The sequence below is a fragment of the Mytilus trossulus genome, chromosome 7 (genome assembly GCF_036588685.1).
Source record: "Mytilus trossulus isolate FHL-02 chromosome 7, PNRI_Mtr1.1.1.hap1, whole genome shotgun sequence".
NCBI classification, from domain to species: domain Eukaryota; kingdom Metazoa; phylum Mollusca; class Bivalvia; order Mytilida; family Mytilidae; genus Mytilus; species Mytilus trossulus.
Window position 1 is genome coordinate 66,326,884 of NC_086379.1, and position 21,329 is coordinate 66,348,212.

Consider the following 21,329-nt stretch of genomic DNA (forward strand, 5'->3'; position numbering starts at 1 on the left):
TTAAAAAATATTATTATTATTGTTATTGAAGTTTAATAAACTTATTCAGGTTTTTATGTGTCGGGATTGCCTCCCTTAGAACATGTTGTAGATACTTATTAAGCCTTGCATGGTTGAGCTAAGGAAGTAATTCTTTAGCTTAGTCGGTCAACACGCTGCCTTGTAACACAGAGGTCCCAGGTTGGAGTCCAGGTGGACACATGCGATTTTGCGAGAAGAATCATGCTCTCTGGTTACATTGGTGCCCAAATGAAAAACCCACAGTAGTTAGCGAGGAATTCAAGCTAGGGTATGTTTGTGTGACATTCATAATGGTATGATGACTTTTGAGGTGGGGGAAGTGTGAATGAATTGCTTCCCTTAGAACATATTGTAGATATAAGTCAGCGTTAAGCTGTTGAGCTAAGAAGTTCTTCTTTAGCTCAGTCAGTTAACACACTGCCTTGTAACACAGAGGTCCCAGGTTCGATTCCCAGTGGAGACATGCAATTTTGAAAAAAGAATCATGCTTTCTGGTAATATTTATATGTTATAAAATAGCAGAATTCATGAAAAAAATACATGGAAAGATTTTGAAGTTAATGGCTTGTTTTGGAACATTAATTGTTCATATTAAATAATTATTCTCACTGATGGTTGTAATAATCTTAATTCTCTCCAATGGATTTATAATAATAACAACAATGTCTTTTGATAAACTAGTCAGCTTGGAACATCCCTTGATTTTCGTTGTTCACGAATATATCCCTAGTGTTAATAGTGGGTTACTTGCCATTAATTTTTATACCAAATTTATTTCTCCATGTTTAATGCCTCAAATTGTAAGTAGGGGGATGAAATTACACTGAAAAAAAATTTCAGTCCAGAATTTTACAGGAAAGTAGTGATTTGGTCCAGCTTTTGAGTTAGAGGCGATGAAGTTTTCTATAATTTTGATATAATTTGTCCCAAAAGTAGTACAACACACTGTAAAAATTTCATTGAGAAAGCGCAGGTGGGATTTTTTTAATTTTTATTTATGTTCTAAAAGAAATGCACTACGAATTAATTGTGTTCTCGGACCTAAGAGGTGAAATCTGTTAATATAGAATCTGTACTTTGGCAACTTCCCTAAATGATTTGGTGTTGTCAATTTGTCTAATAGCATGAAACTAAAGGATTTAAACTTTTATATTATAGAATTTCTGCAAAAATGACCAATTTCGGCATTTTATGGTCAAAAAAGGCATTTTTAAGGCTTTTTCAATATTGATGCATACATGGCATCCTGACTTTCTAACTGACAGGTTTTTATTTGCAATACTTGTGTTTCTGTGCCTTTATCTAGTTCTTTCACTTGTTAATGAACTCTGAATCTACAGAAAAGAAGATTATCTCAGATAATATGTGCAAAATGTGTTGTATAAATGACCCTTGTCTAACGCCCTGTTTGGATGAAGTAAAAAGTGGGGAGCTTGGTACATAAAATTTGAAGTCCATAATAAAGACCTCACTAAATTTGTATCAAAAGCACTTTACAATGTCTATTGTACCTGTTCCATTTCACATAATATCTTTCTTTTCTTCTGTAGGATAGCAAGTGGTTTAAATATAAGCCTGTTGAGACTATAATTGCATTCAAGTTTTTCACTAAAAAGGCAAAAATCTGTGTATCAGACCATTCTGTCTGCAAGAAAAGTTAGACCCTTTTAGACTAATTTGATATGTTATTTGTAACTTTTCTTTCCATTTAAAGTACATTCAATACATATGTACCGTAATGATTATTTATAACCAAAAAGCTTCACAAATTTAAAATCGCTGGAAAATATTACATCTTCATGTATTAAGGCCCCCTTTCATTGAAAAAACTCAATTTTTAGGCCCAGGCTGATATAAATTTGACTTTTGAATAATTATGCTAAGTCTGATAAATCAAATGAGTACTCCACTACTTTTAGTACATAATAAGTTCAGTGATATTGTTTGCCTTAAATTAGTGGAGAATAAAGGCTTTTTCCCCCTGGAGAAAAATCCCAATTTGAAAAAAAATGGCTTAAAATTATTCCCAAAAGACAAACTTTTTTCCCAAACAGTGCAGTCTCAGTAGTAATTGTGCATGAATACAAACTGAAAAACACTCATTTAACCTATTATCTTGCCTAAAATGAATTTATGTGCATATTTGAGAGTCTATTTATGTATCATCACTGACAAAATGGGGTCTTATTTTAAAGCAGGGTTTGACTCTTGAAAATGGTTCTGTAAATTGAAGTTTCAGTCAAATTAATGGTTTATTTTAAATTTCCCAATTTGATGAAAATGACGCATATTTTCCAAATAAAAAAGGGTAGAGGTAGTTTTGAAAAAAGCCAACAATACCACTGAAGTTATATATGAAGACATTTAAAAAGTATTTTTTTGCAATATTTTAATTATACCCCCGCTTTAAAAAAGGGGGGTATACTGTTTTACTTCTGTCAGTTCATCCGTCCGTCAGTCTGTCCGTCAGTCCGTCCGTCAGTCAGTCCGTCCCATGAAACTTTCGTCACATTTTTCTCAGGAACTGCACATCCACCCTTTCTGTAATTTGGAATCAACATTTATATATGTTAGCCATACCGTGTGATGTGTTTTCAGATTCATCACTTGACAACTTCCTGTTTACCGAAAACTTGTATGATTTTACACATGATCGCACCAAGTTGAAAATTTTCGTCACATTTTTCTCAGGAACTACAATACAAGGATTTCTGAAATTTGGTTTCAGGATTTATATAAGTCAGCTATACTGTGTGATGCGTTTTCAGATTCATCACTCGACAACTTCCTGTTTACTGAACACTTGTATGATTTTACACATGATAGCCAAGTTAAAATTTTCGTCACATTTTTCTCAGGAACTACAATACAAGGATTTCTGAAATTTGGTTTCAGGATTTATATAAGTCAGCTATACCGTGTGATGCGTTTCCAGATTCATCACTCGACAACTTCCTGTTTCCCAACACTTGCATATTTTTACACTATTAATATTATCCACTTGCGGCAGGGGTATCATCAGTGAGCAGTAGCTCGCAGTTTCACTTGTTTTTAAAGCCCAAAATGTTGATAGTGTTAAAATGAGCATAGAGCATGACATGAAGGAATTATTTCTTAAAGGGGCACTAGCTGTCAAATTCATGATCACCGATTTGACTCAAATTTTCATATTTTATTTATTACAATGTAAAACATTTATCCAAATTATCAAAAGTGTGAAATAAACAGTTTACAGAGCATAACGTCAATATTATGTAGTTTCGTTTCGTGTGTATTTTAGTCTAGACTCCAACTAATTAAATATCGAGTTGACCTCAGATGACCATATAAGCGATGTAAACATAAATATACTAATGATTAGATATAAATAGATTAAGCCAACACGTGCATTTGAATTGTTATAGGTCTGTTTAATTTTATTTTAAAGAATAAAATATATATGTTTCTAGTCGTTTTTACATGTAGAAGAAACATTTTTAGTGGATCGAATCAGTCGTCAAATAATTTACCTTAGTTTCACTTTCAATGTTGACATTCCTTTCCGTTAAATAAACAGTACACGTACAAAGCATGCGTTGTCCATCTCCAGTTAAGGGGTTAAATTGAAGTTCACATGAATACGGATTTAATGAGGTCGACTGTTTCACTTGCAAGTGAAACAGTCATTATCAATATTATTTTACTTAATTTGACAAAATTGAACCATTTTGGCTGTTAAAATCGAATTATTATTTCACTATTTCACTTTTATTATTGATTGAACAAAAACAAAACATACATTATTTTTTTATGCATCTCGTAGCTAGTGCTCCTTTAACTAACAAAATTTTTTGTTCCACATTTTAAAATGATATATGCAATTTTTATAATTTTTAGGAGTAAAGTCATTCTTTTCTTTTCAGATTTTAAAGAAAAAACACAAAAGACAAAATGATAAGAAATTGGATTTTCATATTTATAGCAGGTTAGTTTAATTCCCCCCTGAGATGAAAGTGTCTGAATGCAAATTTATGAATAACAATCTGGTGCAAGAAAAAAAACTATTGGTACAAAACTTAACATTTTACAGGGAAGAAGATCTGGACACGTCTTAATACTGGTCTACAGATGTCTCATGTCACAAAGTTTTCTACTGTCATATGTTCATTGTTCCTGACCTCATTTTCATTGATGTATATTTTTTTTGTCATGGGAATTTTTCACTTATTATTATTAATAGGATAAATATATTTGTTATTTTGATTCCAAGCAATATGTTTACATAACTGTAAGAAATCTGTATGTGTACTGGGCCTACATGGATCAGTGATCAAGGTTGGCTTTACCTGTTTAGATCTGTATCACAGATTGTTTTGACAGAAGGTCAACTTTATTTGGTGTATGGCATGATATATCTGACTAACATATTACATTATCAAATCCTGATTTCATTTTCATGGTTCATTGGTCAAAGTTAAGTTTCATTGTTTGGTCAGTTTCCTAAAAACTATAAGGAAAAGTTCAATTATATTTGATGTATGGAGTCATTGTAATGTGAACATTTTTGCATGGGAAGGTTAACCTGACCTTGACCTTATTGTAAAATAAGGCAAAAACTTTATCATTAAGTCTTCTGACATTTAATCAATCATGGTCAAAGAAGGAGCCCGGGCAACATGGGCAATAGATTTCTGCATTTGTGATCTTGTTGTTATAGCAATATTATGTTGAATATAATAACTAGTGTGTTTCAGATAGATTGTAAGGATTATAAAAGTGTTAACCTTTTGGATTGGACAACTACACTGATCTCAGATATCCCAGAAACAGCAAGGGTGTATAAGAAGATTTTTTTTTTATCTCATTCACAAAACCTCAATAATGTCAATCATAAGGCAGTTACTGTGTGGCATAATACTAGTCTGGCTGATTTCATTTGAGCATTACCTTATTTCAATGGTTATTGGTCAAAGTTTAGTTTTTTTGGTTAACTCTTTTTCTTAGATACTATAGCAAATATGTTAACTTTATTTGTTGTATTACCTTTCTCTCTAAGACTTGCAAAAAATCAATCTTAAAAAGTAACGCAGGCAAGACATTTCACTGTGCACACTCTTGTTCTATGTTGTTATCGCATCATAAAATGAGTTTGTTGTCAGGTTTGTGACAATATTAAGTTCGCAGTGCCATTTTGAAATCAAGACAAGTTTTGTAAATTTTGTTCATGCCAAGATTTATCATTATGTTGTAAAAAGTCTTTCTTCAATTAAAGATTATAACCTTGCATAAATTAACAAAATGTTGTACATCTGAAAAAGATACGTACCTATTGATTTTGTTGAAAATTAATTTTTTTTAGGATTGTTTGCAACACAATCTGCTTTTGGATCAGCCAAACCATTATTTCTCAATAGTTGTGGAGAATTAGGGAAAACAGTTCCTAATATTTTAGAAAATCAGCCAGTTGGTAAGTAAAGTCTTACAATACCTAAATGAGTATGCTAATCTAAGTTAGTCTAAATAGATAGTAATTTTTCATGTTATTGAATATACAAAATATTGAGTACATGATACAATGTATAAAAATTTAAGATTTAAGCTTTACTGTTTAAATAAGACCCCAAGGGTGACTGGGGTATAGAAATATGGTCCCTTGGTCTTCTTCCGACCGGCAGTAAAACTCTTGCCGAAGTGGGGCATCCGTTTGGCTGTGTGGGATGTATCAAGTTTGCAGTCACGTCTGGTCAGAAGGGGTCGTTAAATTCGATGCCTCGTGTAAAAGAGAGTGCCACGCTCTTTGCACGTTAAGAACCCTTGAAATAACTCTTTTAGGGGTCCATAGGTGGCCTGTTGCAAGGCAAAATTTATGTCCCTATCCAATAAACCCTCCTTTTCTGGTGGCAGTCCAAATTTCCCCGACCATCTTCCCAAATGGCCACTATTGTATTAACCTTCCTATTGTATTTATTGTGAACTTGTTCTCGTCCTGAATATGCATGAAATATTTGCCACTGGACGTAAAGCAACCAACCATCAATCAATCTGTTTAAACAAGTAAGTGTTTAAATTTTACTGTTTTAAATCCAATAAATAGTGGCATATTCAGAAATTTTTATAAGTGGGGGCCCCAGACTGCCTAAGAGGTCATGCTTCAGTGATTCCCTATATACGCAACCAAATATTTCACAGAAGAGGGGGAGGGAACTGGCCCCTCGAAATCTGCCTTTGATAAAAAAAAACCAGACAATGTAATAAATGTATAAGTTTAACTAGCAGATAATTCATTTAAACAACAGGTCCAAATTATTTTTATATGCAAAATTATGCTTATAGATAAAAATAAGGATATGCTGAATGCCTGAATATCTACATAGCATAGTGTAAGAAGGATTCTGATGCTGTGATCAGCAAAGTGGTGGGGGATGTATATGTACAAAACTTACAAATAGTAATTAAATGCAAATTAATACATGCATTTATTGCTGTAAAAACTATTTACGATTACAATTTCATAATTTTCTAAAACTGCTATATTTTGGGGCTTAAAAGGGATCTTACTGAACTTACTCATTTGGCTACAAAGTAGCAACACCAGGCCATCACCTCATTAGGAAAGGAACATTACTGCTATGTTTGGCTTCATTCAATTCAGTAGTTCTCTAAAAGATGAAATTTGTATGTATTCCCATAGGGTCCTATGTTAAACTAAGCCCCAACTGGTGGCCATCTTGGATGATGGATCAGCTACAAAGTAACAACACTTGGTCAGCATCTCATTAAGAACATTCATGCTGTGTTTGGTTTCATTCCATTCAGTGGTTCTCTAAGAGAGGACATTTGTATGTATTTCCCATAGGGTCCTATGTTAAACCAAGTTCCCAGGTGTTGGCCATCTTGGATCTTTGATCGGCAGCAAAGTAACAACTCTTGGTCAGCGTCTCATAAAGAACATTCATGCTATGTTTGACTTCATTCCATTCAGTGGTTCTCTCAAAAAAGACATTAAAAATTGAAAATGGAAATGGGGAGTATGTCAAAGAGACAACATCCAGACCATAGAACAAACAACAGCAGAAGGTCACCAACAGGTCTTCACAGCAGTGAGAATATCCCGCACCCTAAGGTGTCCTTCAGCTGGCCCATAAAACAAATATGTTTACTTTTCTGCATTGGCTACAGGTAAATGGGGAGGGTTGAGATCTCATAAACATGTTTAACTCCGCCTCAATTTTGCACCTGTCCCAAGTCAGGAGCCTCTGGCCTTTGTAAGTCTTGTATTATTTTTAATTTTAGTTTCTTGTGTACAACTTGGAGTTAAGTATGGCGTTCATTGTCACCGAACTAGTATATATATTTGTTTAGGGGCCAGCTGAAGGACACCTCCGGGTGGGGAAATTTGAAGACCTGTTGGTGACCTTCTGCTGTTGTCTGCTCTATTGTGGGGTTGTTGTCTCTTTGACACATTGCCTATTTACATTCTCAATTTTAGTTCAGTGATAATGAACGCCATACATAACTCCAAATTTGTATGTATTCCATTGGGTCCTATGTTAAACTAAGTCCCCCGCTGGCAGCCATCTTGGATTATGTTTGGCTACAAAGTAACAACACTTGGTCAGCACCTCATTAGCCACATTCATATTAGGTTTGGTTTCAATCCATTTAGTGGTTCTTTAAAAGAAGTCATTTGTATGCATTTCCCATTAGGGTCCTATGTTTAACTAAGTTCACCACTGGCGGCCATCTTGGATGATGGATTGGCTACAAAGTAACAAAACTTGGTCAACACCTCATAAGAAACATTCATGCCATGTTTGGTTTCATTTCATTCTGTGGTTTTCTAAAAGAAGTCATTTGTATGCATTTCCCTTTGGGTTCTATGTTAAACTAAGTTCACCACTGGTGGCGATCTTGGATGATGGATCAGCTACAAAGTAACAACACTTGGTCAACACCTCATAAGGAACATTCATGCTATGTTTGGATTCATTCCATTCAGTGGTTCTCTAAAAGAAATCATTTGTATGCATTTCCCTACAGTCATATGTTAAACTAAGTCCCCCGCTGGTGGCCATCTTGGATGATGGATCGGCTTCAAACTAACAACACTTGGTCAACACCTCATAAGGAACATTCATACTAAGTTTGGTTTCATTCTATTCAGTGGTTCTTTAAAAGAAGTCATTTGTATGCATTTCTCATAGGGTCCTCTATTAAACTAAGTTCACCACTGGTGGCCATCTTGGATGATGGATCGGCTACAAAGTAACAACACTTGGTCAACACCTCATAAGGAACAGTCATGCCATGTTTGGTTTCATTCCATTCAGTGGTTCTCTAAAAGAAGTCATTTGTATGCATTTCACATAAGGTCCTATGTTAAACTAAGTTCACCACTGGTGGCCATCTTGGATAATGGATCAGCTACAAAGTAACAAAACTTGGTCAACACCTCATAAGGAACATTCATGCCATGTTTGGTTTCATTCCATTCAGTGGTTCTCTAAAAGAAGTCATTTGTATGCATTTCCCATAGGGTCCTATGTTAAACTGAGTCCCCTGCTAATGGCCATCTTTGATGATGGATCAGCTACAAAGTAACATCACTTAGTCAGCACCTCATAAGGAACATTCATGCCATGTTTGGTTTCATTCCATTCAGTGGTTCTCTAAAAGAAGTTCAAAATGTAAAAAGCTAAATCTGACGACGGACTATGGACGCCAAGTGATGAGAAAAGCTCACTTGGCCATTGGGGCCAGGTGAGCTTAAAAGGTTCTCCTTTAAAACTACTTGCTAAAATATAACTAAACTAAAAAAAAAATATAAGTAATCTGTAAACAGGAAGTTGATGAGCTATGACTTTGAAAATGCATCACATAATATAGCATGAAGGTTGAAACCATATGATAGGAAGGTCTTGTTCCTGAGGAATAACCCAATGGTTGTAAATAAACTCATCAATGATCATAGATATGAAGATTGAAAATAAGGGAAAAAAATCCTAAGTTTTAAGTAACTGCTGGGTACAGGAAGATTATTTTTACAATATTTACATAGACAAGACACAATGAACAGATCTGAGAGTACTCAGTTATCTGACAGCTAGTTCAAAGCCACTAACAACGAATAAAAAAATCATGCCTCTAAGACCAAACAAGCAATCCGTACACATCCAACATACAATGGATTTAATGTAAAGACGTCATAAACAGCCAGAGAAAAACATGACCTTATGAACCGTAGCCAGAATAAAATACACACTTTGAAAATGCCTGTACCAAGTCAGGAATATGACAGTTGCTTGATGTGTTTCATCATTTGATTTTGTCATTTGATTAGGGACTCTCTGTTTGGAATTTTATTCAGAGTTCAGTATTTTGTGATTTTACTTTTTAGACATGTAAATATTGAAACACTTTTTATACGCCCGTCAAAATTTTGACAGGACGTATTATGGTATACAAATGTCCGGTGTCCGTCCGTACGTCTGTCTGTCCGGCGTAAACATGTCGCACCGTAACTTGAGAACGACTTATCCAAATTTCATGAAACTTAACATAGTTGTTTCTTATGATGGTCAAATGATCTGTATACTTTTTTGGTGAAAATAAGATTAAAACTTTTTGAGTTACGGCACTTTGTAACTAAAACAGGGGTGTGTATTTTTTCACATGTCGCACCGTATCTCAAAAACAATTCTTGATTATGACTTAAAACTTTAAACACTTCTTAGTTATATTAATCTTAATATCTGTATACTTTTTGGTGATGATTCAAAATTTTATTTTTGAGTTATTGAGTATTTTGTAAAAAAGGGGGAGGTTTTTTTTACATGTCGCACAATATCTCAAAAACGATTTATGATTATTGCCTAAAACTTTACACATGTCTTTGTTATATTAATCTGAAGATCTGTATACTTTTTGGTGATGATTCAAAATTTCATTTTTGAGTTATTGAGTATTTTGTAAAAAAGGGGGAGTTTTTTTTTTTACATGTTGTGCCGTATCTTAAAAACAATTTATGATTATTGCTTAAAACTTTACACACTTCTTTGTTATATTAATCTAAAGATCTGTATACTTTTTGGTGATGATTCAAAACTTTATTTTGGAGTTATTGAGTAGTTTGTTAAACGGGAGGTTTTTTTTACATGTCGCGCCGTATCTCAAAAATAATTTATGATTATTGCTTAAAACTTTACACTTTTCCTTGTTATATTAATCTTAAGATCTGTATACTTTTTGGTTTTGATTCAAAATTTTATTTTAGTGATATTTAGTTTTTTGTAAAAAAAAACCAGGTTTGGGGGTTTCACATGTCCCGCCGTGTCTCAAAAACAATATATGGTTATTGCTTAAAACTTTCTCAGAAACTATTTATGATTATTGCATAAAACTTCCACACAAGACGTCGGGCGTATCATGCGCTCATGGCGCAGCTGTTTATTAATATTAATCAAACAATGTTTCTTTAAGGTACTGTCTTGTTCAATATAAGTGGAATTAATGATAAAGATGCCTTTCGGATCAACAAAGATAATTATGGATGCATCAATGCAACAAAGGACAAATCAGGCTTTGGAATAGTATCAGTGAAGAAAGAAATTGATTATGAGCGTGTAGTGAGTTATTTTGGTGTTCTTGAAATAGTATCAGAAATAAATGAATAGATGTAAATTACATTTTGGCGAGGATGCTGGAGCCATATAATTTCCACTTTGTCTGTTTGTTCGTCCGTTTTTGTTTTATTGGCTGCTATGTAAGGAAATGATTTAATACTTGGTGTCTGCAGCTTGATAATATTGGAAATGTTTTTCGTACGTTTTACACTGGCACGTTTTTTTCCTTATTAATATGTTGAAAACAATTAAGGAATGCCTGTAATAATTTTTCTGTCTATAAAGAAATAACATAAAAAATGTGGTGCACACTGAATACTGCACATAGCAGGTTATTTAGAGTGTGCACCAAATTTTTTATGTTATTGGAATATAAAAAATATTTCAGTCATTCCTTATAAATTAATTCTATTAAAAATTATATTCCATATTCTAGGAGTAAATCATGAAAAAACATTGATGACGTCACAGTCAAATGACAAAAATATCTATGGGCTGATAATAAATTTTCACAGCCAATCAGAAGACGTTTTACAACCAAAATTTAAAAAAAAAAAAAAAAGGATTTTATAAACTGTATGAAATAAAATTATGAAAAGAAAAGTAGTAGTAAGCAGGGAAATTTTGTTATTATGGCACCACATGGAATAATATCAGAAGATTCTGAATATATGTCAAAAATTCAGAAATAAGATTAACCAGCATCCTTAAGTAATCAACACTTAGGTAAGAAACAAAATTACTTTCAAAAATGCTAATACAAATGTATAGTTATGATTTTTATCTTATTTTTTTTCCAGAAAGATACTTATACATTTGACATCCAATGTCAGGTAGGTTTAACATTTACATATTTTTCTCTGACTGTAATGTAAAATTATCAAACTGAACAGAAATATTGTCAATCTGACATTGTTAAAAAAAAACATAGCAACCAAAAATCATAATTGGAAGAAAGACAACACAAATTGTGCAAAAGATGAAAAGATTTTTTTTATCTACAATACCTTAAAAAAACTTTAAAAAAAAAAGAGACATGTATCTCATATTTTTTTTTTTTACCACCTGGTTTTTTTTTATAGTCAAAGGATATAATAATAGTTTATTTAATAAAGTAAATATATTATACATTTTTCATTTGTAATTTCAGGTTGCACGTTATACAGTTAGTCTAAGAGTGGTTAACATCATTGAAGAGAATTTAAGCTTTTCAGCTGGGATATACAATGTTTCAGTTAAAGAGGTATTGGTTATATAGTTACTGCAGAAATTTTACAATTAGGCCTTTTATTTGAATTTTGTTTCCCTGGACTATTGATATATTTTTGTACTACATAGATTAAACAGTGTGCCTTTCGATATAAGAAATTGTGGTATGAGTGCCAAGGAGACAACTCTCAATCCAAGTCACTGTTTATAAAAGATGACCATTATAGGTCAAAGTATGGTCTTCAACACAGAGCCTTGGAAAATCTATATTAAGGTATGTGGACTCTGTTCCAAATCTTATATTAACCTCTTGGATTTTTGCTCCAGTGAATATAATGTTTTATCAAAAAGGATTTCCTTTATGCTTTAAGCGGCTGAGAAAACAGAAAATTTATAGTTATATAATAAACTTAAATGAGGTTCAGTCATGGCGCTGATTATAAGATCCACACTAGGATGGAACACTTTAGTTTGCAGCAATCACATATTCAGCAACCAAACACTGTAAAAATCTTCAGGTTCTTTTTCTGTTGTTGAGGTACTTTTTCTTAAAATTAATTATCTGAAAAAAAATTTAAAAAGTCATGGTTTCTAGTAATCTAGTTCAAGAAATATTTATAATATATTTTATTTCAGGATGCAACTCCATCTTCAGTTATCTTACGTGATATAGAAGTGAGACTTGGAGATCCTGGAAACAATGGATTGAATCTTATTCAGTTTAAAGTACAGAGTTCTTTTGTAAGTATTGGAGCCAAACAGTCATTGTGACTTCATATAGGATGAAATGTATAGAACTTGTCATTAACTTTTATGCTAAAACAGAGACGAAAAATTCCAAAGGGTTTTATTGCGAACCCTATCACAATTTTCCATAGATTCACCTGCAAGTTACCTGTCCATTTAAACTTTTGGCAGTTCTATTGTTCCATCTAACAAATACAGCAGGTATTGTTCTCTGTGTAGTTTATTCACTCAGAACTTTAAATTTCTTCTAGGAGAAATATATCACTCATTGATTAATTTACCTTAACAAAAAATTGAACTGTCAATGATGAAAATACATGTACAAATAAGGAATTATAAAACTGCAATTGATGTCGTATTTATTCAATCAATACTACATTTTCAATTTGTGTAATATAAACACTAGTTTAAATGATAATGCTTAAACAAAGGTCTTCATAAATGTATTCTTTATAACTGAAGAACCAGGAAAAAATGCAGATTCTCTGAAAAATGCATGCAGTAGTTAAAAAAAAATCAGAAATAAACTTTTTATAATTAAATCAGTGCTTTAATATAAGTGAAAATAATCATTGATATTGAATAAATACTGTATCACATGCAGGTTATATGAGTTTATACATGTATTTCAATCAACAAAGAAGATATTTTTTTTGGTCAGGCAAATTAATCAATGAGTGATACATTTCTCCTATAAAACTTCAAAGTTGAAGACAAACTGACAACATCATAACAAAAAACAAAGAATATCCATAAGACAATTGGCAGTCTATAAAACACAACATAAAACACTAAAGGCTGAGCAGCATAAACCCCACAAAAATGGGTATGATCTCAGGTAAAACAGTAGGTTAAGCAAATCCTGCTATGCACCTGTTTTGTTGCTCATGTATGTACAAATGTGCTATTTGTCTAATTTAGAAATGTCACAAAAGAATGAAAAAATATTTCATATAAATCTTTCTTTCCACTAGCAACCCTCGTTCAAAGAAATCATGATAAGACATGTAAACTCTGGAATGATGATTATTAGTAACTAGAAGATGTAAACCCCATGCTATAGTTTTCCATAACTTTTTAAGAGTCGTTTAAAGTAGAAGTATGCATTAGGTAAATCATAGATTTTAATTGGCCAAATTTTGAATATCTCCTCTAAAACTAGAAAGATATTTATTATTCAAAACTCCAGGTTATTGATGATAAGAAAACTCACTTGAAGTTGATCAAATAGCAAACATAAGACTTATTTAAAAAAAATCCTATGAAAAATCACATTTTCATAGCATTATAGTTTGTTTTTTTCCTTCTTCAAAATTATAGAAAAGAAATATTCATTATTGGTTAACACATAAAAAATACAAAAAGGGATAATTTCTTTTATATAATAAATATTTTTTTCTATCTTTATAATATATGTTTTATATAAGATAGAAATGTCTTGTTGTAAATGCAATAATGGATAAAACCCTTTCTTACATTTATTTTAAAATAGTCATTGAAAACATGATTGCTTTTTGTAAACATTTTTTCAAATTAATATCTAGCTAGTTATCACTAAAATAGGAAATAACAAATAATATGCTTAGTGTGTTAATGTTTTATTTTCTTGTAGGACAAATACTTTATTCTGCAAGTAGATCAATCTCGTACACCAGCTACTGCTAAAGTATATAAACTCCAGCTACAACACCAGCTGAATTATACCGAGAAAACCCAATACAATTTTACTGCAGTAGCTTCTGTAAGTACAAAAGATAAACATTGTATCATTTTTAGATTTTGTATAATTTATTGATTGTCACTATGTTATAAGAAATTTGATTTATTAAATTATACCGTATTTGGGCATTTATAGTCTGCACTTTTTTCCTTAAATAAGTAGTTTGTACAAGGGGTGCGGACTATATACAACTATAGACGGTTTTCGGATTTAATTTTTTTTTTAATTTTTTTTTTTTTATTTCGTTTTTTCTGCATTGACAATGTATATTGGAGACGTTTATTGTAGACAAGACAAGACAAGACAAATACTTTATTAGAGTCTCACCTCAAAATTGACATACATTTATACATTTATAAAATTACAGTAATATTTAAAACAACATGAGCAACTCTAAAAAGAGTTATGAGAGACTATAAAATTTCTACAAAACACATTATTATCTACAATTATATAAAATACCTTTTCTTTTTAATAATACATCATAGCAGATTTTGGCTAAAAAGTAACACACATTTTCATCAGTGAATAAAAATTTGAATTTATCATCATCAGACAAATTAACAAAATCACAATTAAAAGAGCTAGCATGTCTAAATAAAATAGCTCGTAAATCTGCATATACTGGGCAGTTAATTAAGACATGTTTCTCATCCTCAATAATGTTATTTTTCTTACATTGCTCATTAAAACATAATCTATTGTCAACCATAATGCCTTCATATCGGCCAGTTTCTATTCTCAGATGTGCAACACCACATCTAAATTTTCCTTTTCAATTTGTTTAATTGTATTTTTATCAATAGAAAAATCAGTATTACATAAAAACTCCATATCCATTTCTTTAAATTTCACATTGACTCTATAATTCCAATTTTTATACGCCCGGGACGGGACGTATTATGGTATACCGTTGTCCGTCCGTCCGTCTGTCCGTCCGTCGTCCACACTTCGGACAATAACTCAAAAACTCCTTCACCAATTTCCATGAAACTTAAGTGAATTGTTTATATCTATTGACGTAAGCTCCCTTTCGGTTTTTTTTAATTTCAGATTTAAAGTTTTGGATTTATGGGGCTTTATTCATAAAAAAAAGGGGGAATTTTCAACACTTCGGACAATAACTCAAAAAGGCTTTCACCAATGTCCATGAAACTTTGGTGAATTGTTTATATCTATTCACGTAAGCTCCCTTTTGTTTTGTTTTTTAATTTCAGATTTTAAGTTTTGGATTTATGGGGCTTTATTCATAAAAAAAGGGGGGATTTTCAACACTTCGGACAATAACTCAAAAAGGCTTTCACCAATGTCCATGAAACTTTGGTGAATTGTTTATACCTATTGATGTTAGCTCCCTTTCGTTTTTTTTAATTTCAGATTTTAAGTTTTGGATTTATGGGGCTTTATTCATAAATAAAGGGGGATTTTTAACACTTCGGACAATTACTCAAAAAGGCTTTCACCAATGTCCATGAAACTTTGGTGAATTGTTTATATCTATTGATGTAAGCTCCCTTTCAATTTTTATAAATTTCAGATTTTAAGTTTTGGATTTATGGGGCTTTATTCATAAAAAGGGGGATTTTTAACACTTCGGACAATAACTCAAAAAGGCTTTCACCAATGTCCATGAAACTTTGGTGAATTGTTTATATCTATTAATGTAAGCTCCCTTTCAATTTTTATAAATTTCAGATTTTACATTTCTGTGTTATGAATTTTTATGCTTAAAAAAGGGGGGATTTTTCCAATTTTGGGACAATAACTAACACTTTCACAAAATTTTATGTATGGATGAAAAATTAAGAAAACAAACTTAGTTAAATTTGAGGTAGCCTTAATAGTGCCAATTTTTTTGTGCATTTTTATTTATTATTTGGGGTATTTGACAGGGCTCACACTATTTCTAGTTGATCATATAAATTCATTTAAAGCATAAAAGACAAGTTAAAAGAGCAACGGGCATATCATGCGCCTAAGTGCAGCCCTTTATTAAATTTACTATTACAGCATTTATTGCCCCATAATAAAACCTTTTTATTAACTCTACAATGAGACATTTTAGTAAGTCTCGACCATAATCTAAAAATACATGTCCACTGAGATATAATACTGGGCATCCAACCCATATCTCCATATAAGGCTAAGTTAGGGTGTATTTACCCACACCCATAAAAAATCTCATTGCTCTATTTTTTACAGCATTAATACAAGAAAAATCCTGGTGACCCCAAATTGAGGCACTGTATTCAATTACAGACATAACAAGTGTATCAAAAAGTTTTGTAAATGTATCAAATTGAAAACCTCCATTAGCTTTACATTTAGCTATTAATAAACCTAATGACCTACTTGCAGATTTAGCTACTGCCTTAGCCATACAATTGTAGTCTAAAAATTCTGACAACAGTAAACCTAGATAAGTATAACTAGGAACAATTTCCATATCATTATTATTAAGTACAAAAGTAAAATTTGTCTTTGGTGTAGACTTAGTTCTGAAATGTACAATTTTTTATTTCTCTAGATTTACAACTAAATCATTTTTACAACACCATATATTTAAAGTATCCAACATTTTTTGTAGATCTTTCTCATTTTCTGTAATAAATACAAGATCATCTGCATAAAGTAGTACACAAATTTTTTCATCATCAATTTTTACTCCAATATCTAATTTTTTAACTTCATCTACAAGGCCATTAATAAAAATGTTAAAATTGTATTTACTTCATTTAATTTCATTTCATTTTATTCTCATCCTCAATAATGTTATTTTTCTTACATTGCTCATTAAAACATAATCTATTGTCAACCATAATGCCTTCATATCGGCCAGTTTCTATTCTCAGATGTGCAACACCACATCTAAATTTTCCTTTTCAATTTGTTTAATTGTATTTTTATCAATAGAAAAATCAGTATTACATAAAAACTCCATATCCATTTCTTTAAATTTCACATTGACTCTATAATTCCAATTTTTATACGCCCGGGACGGGACGTATTATGGTATACCGTTGTCCGTCCGTCCGTCTGTCCGTCCGTCGTCCACACTTCGGACAATAACTCAAAAACTCCTTCACCAATTTCCATGAAACTTAAGTGAATTGTTTATATCTATTGACGTAAGCTCCCTTTCGGTTTTTTTTAATTTCAGATTTAAAGTTTTGGATTTATGGGGCTTTATTCATAAAAAAAAGGGGGAATTTTCAACACTTCGGACAATAACTCAAAAAGGCTTTCACCAAGACAAGTTAAAAGAGCAACGGGCATATCATGCGCCTAAGTGCAGCCCTTTATTAAATTTACTATTACAGCATTTATTGCCCCATAATAAAACCTTTTTATTAACTCTACAATGAGACATTTTAGTAAGTCTCGACCATAATCTAAAAATACATGTCCACTGAGATATAATACTGGGCATCCAACCCATATCTCCATATAAGGCTAAGTTAGGGTGTATTTACCCACACCCATAAAAAATCTCATTGCTCTATTTTTTACAGCATTAATACAAGAAAAATCCTGGTGACCCCAAATTGAGGCACTGTATTCAATTACAGACATAACAAGTGTATCAAAAAGTTTTGTAAATGTATCAAATTGAAAACCTCCATTAGCTTTACATTTAGCTATTAATAAACCTAATGACCTACTTGCAGATTTAGCTACTGCCTTAGCCATACAATTGTAGTCTAAAAATTCTGACAACAGTAAACCTAGATAAGTATAACTAGGAACAATTTCCATATCATTATTATTAAGTACAAAAGTAAAATTTGTCTTTGGTGTAGACTTAGTTCTGAAATGTACAATTTTTTATTTCTCTAGATTTACAACTAAATCATTTTTACAACACCATATATTTAAAGTATCCAACATTTTTTGTAGATCTTTCTCATTTTCTGTAATAAATACAAGATCATCTGCATAAAGTAGTACACAAATTTTTTCATCATCAATTTTTACTCCAATATCTAATTTTTTAACTTCATCTACAAGGCCATTAATAAAAATGTTAAAATTGTATTTACTTCATTTAATTCTTATTCTTTTATTCTTTTTTAACTTTTCTTATCAAAATTGATTATTCAAAGTAAAGGTGTGACATCCTGCATAGGTAATCAAGAGAGGTAATTAAGGATTAAGTATGGGTGTGTAGCAATTAAATAATGATGTCAAGTTTTGACAGGTGTTAAATATTATAATCCAAGGCAATAAAACAACTTAGCACATACTTACAACTTCTCGTCCAATCAAATTGCTTGAATTTGTCTTCTAATTTTCATAGTATATACTTTTCCCTTGTACTAAGTAACTACGCGCTCTAATTTTCATAGTATATACCTTTCTATACAATAACCGAGACATGTTCAATGAAAAGATTATATAAGATTTAAAATTTTGGTGTGGTCACGTTTCTCCAACATTTGGTAATTAGACTAAAATAACATTAGGGATTATTGGGTCCTCTTAAGGCTGGATCTTGATATCTACCTATAAATTCACCTGTTCTTAACCAAAATATTGTTAAAAAGGTTTTGTTTTTTTAAAGACATATATATTTTTTAATAGTCTCCCAAAATTGTAAAAGTCGATATAATCTAACGCAGTGATGTAATTTTCTATTTTATATAAAAAAAAAAGATGTGCATGGTATGATGGACAATAAGGCAACTCTCTACAAGAGACCAAATGACATTGAAGTTAACAATTATACATAAAAAAGAAGATGTGGTATGATTGCCAATGAGAAAACTATTCACAAGAGACCATCTGACACAGATATTAACAAATATAGGTCACCGTACGGCCTTCAACGCTGAGCAAAGTCATACCGCATAGTCAGCTACAAAAGGACTCGAGAAGCTTAAGACAAATGTTTTACAACTCAAACGAGAAAACTAGCGGCCTTATTTATGTTCAATATAATGAACGAAAAACGGATATATTACACAGCAACGACAACCACTGAATTACAGGCTCCGATACTCCCCCTTATCTTGAGACATTGGTGCAACAGAACATTAAAGAACTGTACAAAAACATAAATAAGCAACAAATAATCTTAGACTAAATTATCAATCACTACACATCCAGTATCCATTACCGTACGGCCGGAAGCATTTTTTTGCTTTTTTTTATTATAAATTTGTCTATTTTTCTTAGTAATGTATAATAGATTACAATGTTTCGATCTTGAATAAAAATTAACATTTTGTATTTTGAGAGCTATTAAGAATTTATATGTCTTGAGTCATTAAGCTTATATAAAAGTACAAAACGCAGCTTATTATCACCGATACAGTTTATTTAAAATTCTTAGTCAACTTCCATTAATTGTACAAATCGAAAATACTAGTAGTGCACAATATTCACCAAGCCAGTTCCCACAGTTAAACACTATATAGATCACGACACGATGTGATGAACCCAATTTGTATCAGCTCCGTTTTCGTGGAAAAAGTGGACATATATACGACTGACTCTTTCATCTGCTAAGACAGCATACCATGAAAACTGGCTTCGACTCTTGTGATATACAGAATGAACGACTGAGTAGATGAATGGTTCTTCGCACTAGAAGACAATAACTTTCGGTTACTTTTTACATAAATAAAACTTGGCTGTTTTGCATTGGTTTAGATTTAAACATTTACATGTATCACAAATACAAAAATATATCAAGTAATAGAATAAATTACTAAAATGAGGTACAGACAGTGAACATTTCCATTTTTCATGTTACTTTTAATAAAAAAAAATCTTTTAAAAAAAAAAAAATCGAGATTATTTCTTGATATTTTTTTTATGAAATTTTTCAGTTTGATTAAGATTTCCCTTGACTATATAAAGATTTTTATTGTTGAATAATATATAACCTTTTTAATTTTGTAAATCAAATCCGGCTGGAAATAATTACGTAACAGTTTCGGGTTATACTCGACCAAAAATATATGGTTTATTAATGTTTTGATATATTTTTTTAATAATATCCCTTTTTACAATATTTAAGTTAAGACCTGATATAGGTGAATTACAGGTAATTATCACGATGCCAGTCCTAATGAGGACCCCCCTAATCCCTAATGTTGTTTTAGTCTAATTATGAAATGTTGGAGAAACCTGACTAAACCAAAATTTTGATTACTGCTAATTAATTTGGATAAATGTTTGATCTCTTTTTTCTTTTGTTCCATAATATTCAAATTATTTCGGTTATATTATTTATCAGCTTGGACATACTAAGACAAATGTTGATTTTAAAATGAATCTTTTGATTAATAACTACCTACATAAAATTGTTAAATATTAATTACCTGATGAAAAGTTCTAGCATTTCATTTTTTTATGAATTAAATAAAACATAATTATTTTTTTTATAAATACATGGAGAAAATGTCTCTTTCAATGGATTTCTACAGTGAACTAGACTTTTTACAATTTTTTTTTTTTTTTTTTTACAAATTGTTTTCTTCTCGATTTTAAGGGATGTTAATGGGGTGCGGACTATACATAAATGCGTACTATACACGGCCGAATACGGTAGTTTATACAAGACACATGTATCTTCTATCTAAATCCATCAATCAATTTTTAGTACACCTTGAGGGGATAGGTGTTCTGATAACCTCATTTTAAAATAAACAAGCTTACATGTATATGCGTGTGTGGCATATGTTTTTTAATCAGCTATTCCTCCCACCATCCCCCTCTACACCATCTGGGTTTTGAATTATGTAACTGTATCTTATCAGTATCTTACCAGTATGTAATTGTTTAGTGTATTGATCAGGGACCTTTAACTGAATTATTTGATTTCATATGATAAATTAAAAATGTTATCAAGAGAGCATATTTTATATACTTTTTTTAAATGTTTGAATGATCTTGAATGTAATTTTGATTTTTCAGTTGGAAGGTTATCCAGATAAAAATGCTACAGCTCACTTCATAGTAAATGTAGTAGATGTAGATGACCAAAACCCAAAGTTTACACAAAAATCATACCATGTAGATGTAGC

The 21,329-nt window shown here is 31.5% G+C and overlaps 1 protein-coding gene and 1 long non-coding RNA gene across 2 annotated transcripts; both read left to right on the forward strand.

Annotated features, from left to right (window-relative positions):
* Positions 1–3,923: 3,923 nt before the first annotated feature.
* Positions 3,924–10,673, forward strand: LOC134726600 (uncharacterized). The gene is made up of 3 exons (XM_063591011.1): positions 3,924–3,985; positions 5,360–5,467; positions 10,480–10,673. The coding sequence occupies exons 1-3, from the start codon at positions 3,952–3,954 to the stop codon at positions 10,671–10,673; spliced, it is 336 nt and encodes a 111-aa protein (XP_063447081.1). The 5' UTR covers positions 3,924–3,951.
* A 1,091-nt stretch (positions 10,674–11,764) lies between these two features.
* LOC134725616 (uncharacterized) lies at positions 11,765–21,303 on the forward strand. The gene is made up of 4 exons (XR_010108573.1): positions 11,765–11,865; positions 12,468–12,572; positions 14,191–14,319; positions 21,220–21,303. It is a non-coding gene; the product is annotated as an uncharacterized LOC134725616 (long non-coding RNA).
* Positions 21,304–21,329: the final 26 nt, after the last annotated feature.

Excerpts from the sequence above, each read along its gene's own strand:
- LOC134726600 (XM_063591011.1), top strand. The coding sequence starts at position 3,952 with ATGATAAGAAATTGGATTTTCATATTTATAGCAG. Across the intron at positions 3,986-5,359 it reads GATTTTCATATTTATAGCAG|GATTGTTTGCAACACAATCT; the intron begins GTTAGTTTAATT and ends AATTTTTTTTAG. Across the intron at positions 5,468-10,479 it reads TTTAGAAAATCAGCCAGTTG|GTACTGTCTTGTTCAATATA; the intron begins GTAAGTAAAGTC and ends TGTTTCTTTAAG.